Source organism: Cavia porcellus, unplaced genomic scaffold (genome assembly GCF_034190915.1).
Source record: "Cavia porcellus strain 051 isolate PalLab524CR breed Dunkin Hartley unplaced genomic scaffold, mCavPor4.1 scaffold_10, whole genome shotgun sequence".
In the NCBI taxonomy this organism is placed as follows: Eukaryota; Metazoa; Chordata; class Mammalia; order Rodentia; family Caviidae; genus Cavia; species Cavia porcellus.
Window position 1 is genome coordinate 42,685,002 of NW_026947493.1, and position 8,377 is coordinate 42,693,378.

The 8,377-nt window shown below is 41.6% G+C and overlaps 2 protein-coding genes across 5 annotated transcripts in view; one reads left to right on the plus strand and one right to left on the minus strand.

Annotated features, from left to right (window-relative positions):
* The window catches only part of Trim55 (tripartite motif containing 55), a 46,834-nt gene extending 44,710 nt beyond the window's left edge, over positions 1–2,124 (plus strand). For 2 of the 4 annotated variants that reach the window (XM_003480072.3, XM_003480073.3), the window contains one exon: positions 1,113–2,124. In XM_003480072.3, the coding sequence (XP_003480120.1) occupies positions 1,113–1,235 (123 nt within the window). In that variant the 3' untranslated portion in view covers positions 1,236–2,124. The remainder of the gene's footprint in view (positions 1–1,112) is intronic. The other 2 variants (XM_013144119.3, XM_013144120.2) reach the window with 2 other exon arrangements.
* A 935-nt stretch (positions 2,125–3,059) lies between these two features.
* Crh (corticotropin releasing hormone) lies at positions 3,060–5,297 on the minus strand. Its single transcript, XM_005008257.4, has 2 exons — positions 4,962–5,297; positions 3,060–4,181 (listed from the first exon to the last, which is right to left on the minus strand). The coding sequence occupies exon 2, from the start codon at positions 4,165–4,167 to the stop codon at positions 3,586–3,588; it is 582 nt and encodes a 193-aa protein (XP_005008314.1). The 5' UTR covers positions 4,168–4,181; positions 4,962–5,297; the 3' UTR covers positions 3,060–3,585.
* Between the last annotated feature and the right edge of the window lie 3,080 nt (positions 5,298–8,377).

Here is an 8,377-nt window from a genome sequence, read left to right on the forward strand (position 1 = left end):
GAATATTTTTGCCTATTTTTCAGTTCTCCATGAAGAACTGTGCTTGCTATGGCACTCTGAAATGGAAAGATTTTAAAATTGCATTTTAACAAGACCTTTTACAATTGTCCCCATTTCACTAAGTTGTCATTTTTAAAATTCAAAGCAACATAGTTTACTTATGAGATTAGGTTGATCAGGTAATTTAAAAGCACAACCTGTGTCTGTTAAACATTTATAAAAGATAGTTATCTATTTTTATATATTCACACTAGGTTTGATTTTATATAAATGTTATTAGATTTTATTGCCTAGGGAAATTTTTTTCATGATTTGCTCACAACTATATGCCTTCAGTGTTGCAAAAACTACCAAAGATATATATATATATATATATATATATATATATATATATATATAATGTACTGCATAGCAACATTTTGCTCACACAGATAATGATCATCTCATGAGATTATATCACCTATGACAATATAAACTTTAGTTTGTGTGAATATATTCTATGATGTGCTTGCCACGATGAAATTGGCCAACAACATATTTCTCAAAATATCTCCCTGTTGTTAAATGACATGAGAACATATATCTAGTGGAAACATTGTACTTTAGCAGGAAAAGTTTATATTGTGTCCTATAATGCCATGTGGTATAGCAATGTCTTTAGATATTTTTTTTTTCTTTTTTCAATACTGGAAATAAAACCCAAGGCTTTTCACATCCTGAGCAAGGACTGTATTATGGAGCTACAACTCTAGAGGACTTTTAAAAGTTCTGCAAACTTTTCTAAAACTAGATTTTTATAAGTATGAATACGACTTTCATCTCAGTCCATGTACAAGCAGACTTTTTTAAAAAGTAGAATATCCTGGACTCTTTGTCCCAAGCACTTCCTCCCACTGCATGCATCAGTGTTGTCCTGTTTTCTTCAATCATGAGTGTGAACTACTCACATGGCTCTTGATGTGAGTCAAGATAACCTGAGCTTGCTGACCTTAATAATAATTATGTTCCATATAATTATTATTGTTGTCCTTTCTCCTCAGTAGAACAATGACTGGGTCAGTCTCCAAGCTACCAGCTGTTTTCTTCTTACTCACACTGTTTTTCTATTGCAGAGTGGATCTGAGGCCCCTCCCCGCCAGCGGCAGGCTGCAGCTTCGGAGAGTGGGAATGGAGCTGATTCCCAGCCAGCTCGCCACGTTTTCTCCTTCTCCTGGTTGAACTCCCTGAATGAATGATGCTCATTCCAACTGCTGCCACTCTGTCTGCCTAGCTGTGGTGTGCACAGGGTGCAAGGAGCCTAGGTGAAATTAACAAGTGCAGTGAAAATGATGAGGGACCTCTGGACAAGATTTCTGAAAAAGAGAGACAGAGAGAGAGAGAGAGAGAGAGAGACTTTAATTCCAGATGATTTATCTAGGATTGAGGAGGAGAATTCTGTCAGAAAATAATTGCAGAAAGCAGTGGAATAAAAGAAACTGGATACTATGAAAATCTTTTTACTGTGTGGGAAACACTATGAGGGGTGTTTAGGTGTGGTATGTGCGAATGTCAGTTAAAAGTGACAAGTGATGAAAAAAGTAGGCACTATAGTCTTGTCTCAAATAGGCACTTTTTGTTAGCATAGTAGCACTTATTTTGTTTCTCTTTAACAGTGCAGGTGGGTCAGTGAAATTCACTGTCAATTCAGAAGTGACTAGTTTATGAACCTATATGGACAAAAGGTAAATCATTGACCAAAGCTATGAAAATAATTTGCAAAGTTTTCCTCTTTCCTACAAGATGTCACTTGATATATGTCAAGAGATGTTCTTGGAATTTAATGATACTTTTAAAGTTCGGAAGACTAAAAGCTTAGGACATCTCTTGTGACATTTTTCTAATCTTAGTTTTAGACATTCATATATCAAGTCCTTTAACTGAAAAATACTTTTTAGCAGAAACTGTCTGCTTTCTCATGTATTCACTGTGGCACCAATCTGGTAAACTGTAGAACACATACATCACATCACTTAATCTATGGATTGAAATCATGCTTTATTTGTCCCACAATGATGCTCCCTTCAGAACATATGTGTAACTTTACTCTGCATAAACTCTTAAATAAATGCTGTTTTTAAAAATTTAGTCTTCTAATGACTTATTCAGTGTTCTGTATTCTCTTACTAATCCATTAGTCAAGTGTACTTCAAGACGCTCAAGGGAGGAAATATCTTCATACATACCAATTAACTTGGGAGTATTAATCAGTTAATTGAAATTTCAAGCTATAACTAAACTAACAAAAGCAAATACGTTGTAAAAACTTAGTTAGATGTGCTGCTCTGTTTTAGAAGTCAATAAAGAGAATTCATATTCCTAAGAATCAAGTTGACTGGGGCATAGACATAAATGTGGAGAGCATTTCTGTAGGTATTGAAGTCAAAATGTCCTTCATAAGAACAATTCTAAGTGCTATTTATTGCAACTAAATTTAGTTGTTTTAAATGGCAATGTCAAATTTCTCTATTACATTAGAAAATACCCTAGAAAAAAGTATCCTATGGTTCCAAAGTAGTGGTCTGATAAAGAGAGCTTTTGTCATAGGTAAACAATGCAGCATCTTGGGTATACACATAGTTTGGAAGAATTCCTTCTTCTGTTCTTTCCCTTCATTCTTCTCTCAGGATCCCCCATTCATAATTATTCAGAAGTAAACATTATCTCCATTATGATTTGATCTTCCATTTGTAAAAATTACCAAGTTTTAGGATTGGAAGTAATTTCCCAAATTATTTATTTGTATTAGGAATCAAATTCAGGACCTCGCACTTGCCAGGCAGGCTCTGTGCAGCTGAGCTATACTCCCGTCCCCACCAAATTACTTAATTTAGATTCAGAAAATTAACCCGAGAAGCACAGATGTACCCAAGAAAATTGCAGTTTCTGTACAAGCCACTAATAACGGTAGAAATTAAAATGCAAGCAGTTTGGGGGCTCTGTGGGAATAGTGACCGTTTTTGATTCTGTAGGCAGTTTGAAGAAAACTAGGAGCTATGACCACTGAAAGTGAAAAAGAAAAGTACAATAACATTTGCAGCTTTTATTAAAAATATAAATAAATATTCAACATTCTCTTACACAACCAAATTGACCAAGGACTGGAAAGATGTTTTATTACGGAAACGTTTACAAGAAAAAAAGTTGATTCAAAGAGTTTATACATCTTGTCTCACCCACTGTTCAAGAGAATGGCAATCTCTTTGGCTCTGACTACCAGAAAAACAACCAGGCAACTTCCCATCTGCCTCAAAATGTTTCCTCCTGGGCCTGCTGTTTTATTAAAAGACGACTGTAAAGACACCTGGACTTGGAAACTAAAAAACGAACAATACAGAGGACACTGCGTTGTCACTGCACATGTATACACTTCGCATGCTAATGAAAGGGTATAGAATCTCTCCCTGTACATTCTCGATGTTTCAAGCTATATAAAAATAAACAGATGATATCAGAGCAGCACTATGGTACAGAATGCTGTATTTTTAAATTTTTTTATGTTTTTGTGTGTGTGCTAAATGTGGGATCATTTCAGCCAAACGCACCACTTCACTTCCCAATAATCTCCATCAGTTTCCTGTTGTTGTGGGCTTGCTGCGCTAACTGCTCGGCCCTGGCCATCTCCAAGACTTCCCGGAGAAGGTGGAAGGTGAGATCCAGGGAGATGGGAGGCTCCTCGGACCGTCGCTCCCTCTCCAGTGCCTCCTGGTGGCCGCCGAGAGCGCTCCCGCCGCGGCGCTGCGCGGGGTCCGCGGGGCTGTCGAGCGAGCGCAGAGGCGTCTGTGGCTGCTGCAACGCGCGGAAAAAGTTGACTGCTGCCAGGTCCGGCGAGCGGCGGCTGCCCCCGGCCAGGGGCGAAGCGCCGGGTGCGAAGCGAGCGGCGGGGCTCCTGCTGAGGCTCCCCAGGCGGAGGAAGTACTCTTCTCCCACGCGGAGCAGGACCGGACGAGACTGCGGTGGCCGGAGCTGCTCGGGCTGAGGCGGCGGCTGGAAGAAATCCAGGGGCTGGGGGGACCGAGGGACTTGTGGGGCGCCCGGGACCGGGCCGCGGCTGAGGAGGGCCCTGCATGGGGGGCCGGGCAGGAGCGCGACCAGCAGGACGCCCGCGGACACCAGCAGCGGCAAGCGCATGTTAGGGGCGCTCACTGCGGCAGAGGGGCGGAGGGCGAGAGGAGGGAGGGAAAGAGAAAGAGAAAGAAGGGTCAGAGTTTAGCTCCGCAGGAGGGGTACGGGGGTCCTCCGGCCGGCGTCTGGAAGACCCGCCAGCTCCCGCCCCTACCCCCGAGGGTGGCGGGCGCTGTCCGCGGTGCTGAAGCTGCGGTCCGGGACTGGGGGCCCGAGGAAACGGGACGCCTGCTGGGCTGGCACCACAGCTCATCCCCTCGCCACGCAAGAGGGATTCTCTTTAGAGATTCCGAAGGCACCGTCCCCGAGTTCTCTGCCTAACAATCCCCGAAACCTGTTTCCAAAACTAGATTCCCCTGAGCCTAGAAGAGAAGCACAAATTTAAGATCCTGTTCGCTTTGTTCAGTCCCCTTCCGGAATTTCAGCATGTTCCTCCCAACTAAGAACTAGTTCTTCCTCCTCTCTCAACTCCTGCCTTGATTCCTTAGTGTCTGGACCGATATGGGGCAGAGTGAGCTGGGGGCTCCCATACCCAGGCAGCGAGGAAGAGCTGGCAGTTCGGGGAACTGCAAGCAGCCGTCTAAGTTTGCTTTTGACACGTCCCAGTTAGTATCAGAATCTTCAGGTACAGTCAGCAACAGCGACCACCAGCACACACACGCGCGCCCGCGCACACGCACACACACACACACACACACACACACACACACACACACACACGGCAGCTGGCTCTGCCGCGCACACCGCAGCAGCTCAGGCAGCGCAAAGTTGGTGGCGCGTTCCGTCTAGGCGCTCCCTACCTTCCCAGGCGCTTCGCAGGTGAGCTGGGTGCAGTCGCCTCTCTGCAGAGGGACGGCTCCGGGACTTTCTCTAAAGGAGGTTTTCTCCCCTTTTGTTTCTGTTCCCACTCTTTGTCTTTGTCTCTTCTTTTTCTTCAGTCTCTTAACGTAATTGGGCTCCGAGTTTCTCCACACCAGAGGCTAGTGTGGGATTTTATAGTGTCGACCCTCTTCAGAAAGCACGCAGCATTTGCCTAATAAGCTGACGCTTTCTTGACAGCTCGATTGCGTGCTGCCTCTGCTCTTGCATAAATCATAGGGCCCTGCCAAGGAGCGAGGGACAGAGTTTTGCTATTTCAACACTGAATCTCACATCCAATTATATCAACAGATATTTATCGCCTCCCTAGTGACGTCAACGAGTCCTAAAATGGAAGGGCTTCTTATGACTTGTCCATTGACAAAAATTCTTGAATGAAATTTTCCAAGTGTGGAAAACATACTGACATCTTACTATGGAAGGTCAAATTGAGAGTTGGGGGGGAAAAGACAGCTAATGAGAAAGGAGCTGAAGGGGAAGTGGGAAGGAAGGGAGATATACCATGCTGTCCTGCAAGGAGAGTAACTGACAGCTAGAGGAGCTGGACCAGGAGACCCAGGCACACCCCTTCCTGTCTTCTCGGGCCAGTTTTCTCAGGTAGCATTTGGATATCTGAAAATATCTCTTTCCTGTGAACAAAGAGTCCTACCATCTTTCTGCCTGGAAAAGAATAAAGAACCAGGAAATTTGTGTGCAGAGAAATCCTGGGTTAGTATCCTCTGCCTTTTCTTCCCAAGAGCAGAAAAAGGATCTGTGAATCTGCAGACACAAGGCCAGCGTCTTCAAACACAGTGCAGGTCCTTCACATGACGGTGGCTAGTACAGTGACGAAGGGCATGAGCAAGGGTCAGTCAGTGTCACTGCAGACACCTTAGATTCCCACAATCTCATTGCTCCTCTTGTGTCTCCCTTCTGCAAAATCTAAAATCAGTTGTGGAATTTTGTCTATTCAATCCAAACCCAATAACAACACAGCTAAAATATATCAGATGCAGATCTTCATTGCTGAATACCGCCTCTGTAAAAGCAGTCTCACTTGTCTCACCCTTAATTTGATAGCATACATATCAGGGTTACTTCATTGTTCTTTTCCGTCACTTCTTTTTTCAGACTCAAATGTACTCCATGTTAGCCTCATAGATAAATGCTCTCTGACATTATTACAGAATGGAATGCTAAAGCCTATAAAGCCACACTCAAATTTTGAGTTAAACTGATGCTATCATATAAGTGGGAGGCAGTTACATTTAAATCTGCAATTGAAAATGCAATTGAAAGATCTTGTGTCTGTGATTCAATTCAGCTTCCAGATAACCACCATAGTTGTTTATCAGGAATTTTCTGTTCCTCGTTGCTACTACTTCCTTTGTAGCTAACATAATAACATATATTTCAACTCTGATTTTGGGTCTGTACTAATCTACAATTGCTCTTTGGAACTAAAGGTAGGTAAGAAAAGAAACCTGACAGTTGCCTGAGAAGTAAGCTCACAGTTGGATCGTTGCACTGTGAAATGTACTTTGACTTAAAGAGAACAGAGGAGTTAGTCTACTGGGAAAGATGCATACTGTTAATAGATCACTGTGGCAAACGATTGAGTTTCCACAGGAAGGCTGAGTTCAATATCGGTAGAGAGATAAACAGAATCTTGGTTTTTGTTTTTGTACATTTTTAAAGTTGAAATGAATTGCCACATGTTTGCTACTTTCTTTTATGACCTATTTTTTGTCCCTATTAGTAGAATCAAAGGGTGAAAAGTAGGCTTAGAAGGGGGAGTTGCAGGTAAATGGATACAGATATGGAAAGGATTAGAATTGGAAGTTTTAGCTGGGGAAGTCTAGCAAAGATAATGCAGCAAGCTTTGGGCTCTGACTAGCCTCACATCCTTTCATTGCTTTCTCCCGTTGGGCTGATGAAAATGCTGTTTTAGCACAGCTGCCTTATCACAGTTGAGTTCTTACTGTGAGGTTTTCCTGGAGAATAAATTGGGGGACACCACAATTTATTCAAATGTTGGATCTCCCAAATCAGTGTGTTCACTTTACAAATGACTTTCAAAAAAACATTCAGTTTGGATGAGCAACAGAGTTTAAATGACTCACCTATCCTCACCTAGTCAGTTAGTCATAAAGTCAGACTCAGAACCTAGTTCTTTTGACTACCAGCACATAATATTTGCATATAAAAACACCCTTTGAGTCAGACATGATGGCACATTCCTGTAATTCCAATACTCAGGAGGCTGAGACAGGAGGATCTTTGCAAATTTGAGAACAGCCTGGGCTACAAAGTGAACTCAAGGCCAGCCTGAACTGCATAATGAAATCCTGCCTTAAAAAGTGCACGCGCGCCCACACACACACACACACAAAGAGAGACTACCTAGTATTAGGTAATCTAAGGAAAAAAACACCCTTTGAAGTTGTGTTTCCAGCAGAGGCACATGAACAAATTAAAATGCAAATATGAATTTAAAAAAAGAAAGATATTTACACATCAAACCTTGGAGGAGCTTTCTTAGACTGTCTTTATACTGGTAAACTTACCTAAAGCATGACAATGCAGAGATTCTCTGCTCATGCTGATGCCCCAGCACTGATTTGAAATCTCTGCATGTACAAACTACAATTTACTTTTCTTCTGAATCATATAATTATGATATGAAGTGTTTGAGTTAATTTTCAACTTAAAAAACATTAATTTGAGGGTCAGGAATTTAGCTCAGCAGTGTAAGTTCCTGCTTGGCAAGTACAAGGATGTGAGTTCAATCCCCAGTACCAAACCAAAAAAAAAAAATTTAATTTGACTTTTTTTTCCTACCTAGAGAACCTTTGGAAAAAAGTGATCCTTTTATTAATTGTAGAAGATGAGACAGGTTCTCAAAATAAATATACATATTGTGACTGGAGAAATAACATAATACAGAGAATTTATACACACAATAAATATCCAAGTTCATAAAAATCACCACTCACATATCCCATTTTACATGTAGGAATAACTTCTTGAAAGTTCTGAACATAATCTAGGAATCTGGGTAACAATCCCTCAACAAATTATTTTTAATTAATCAGTTAATGTAAATGCAAATAATATCTCTTAACTCCCCAGGTTGTGAGATGAGAATATTTGTGTGTTTTCAGCTTTTAATACATCCTCCTGCACCTTCATCTCCCAGTTTGTCATCTGTATGTACACCCTCAGGTTATTGATATTCATTATCTATAAGTAGAATTAAGTCTTCTGTGCCTTGGCCATAGTTTGATTTTAAAGCTACAGAATAAGACCAGATTCTAATTATGTTTCCATTCTTGTTTTTGTTTTCTACAATTACCAG

Coding starts and splice junctions, on each gene's coding strand:
- Crh (XM_005008257.4), bottom strand. CDS start 4,167: ATGCGCTTGCCGCTGCTGGTGTCCGCGGGCGTCCTGCTGGTCGCGCTC.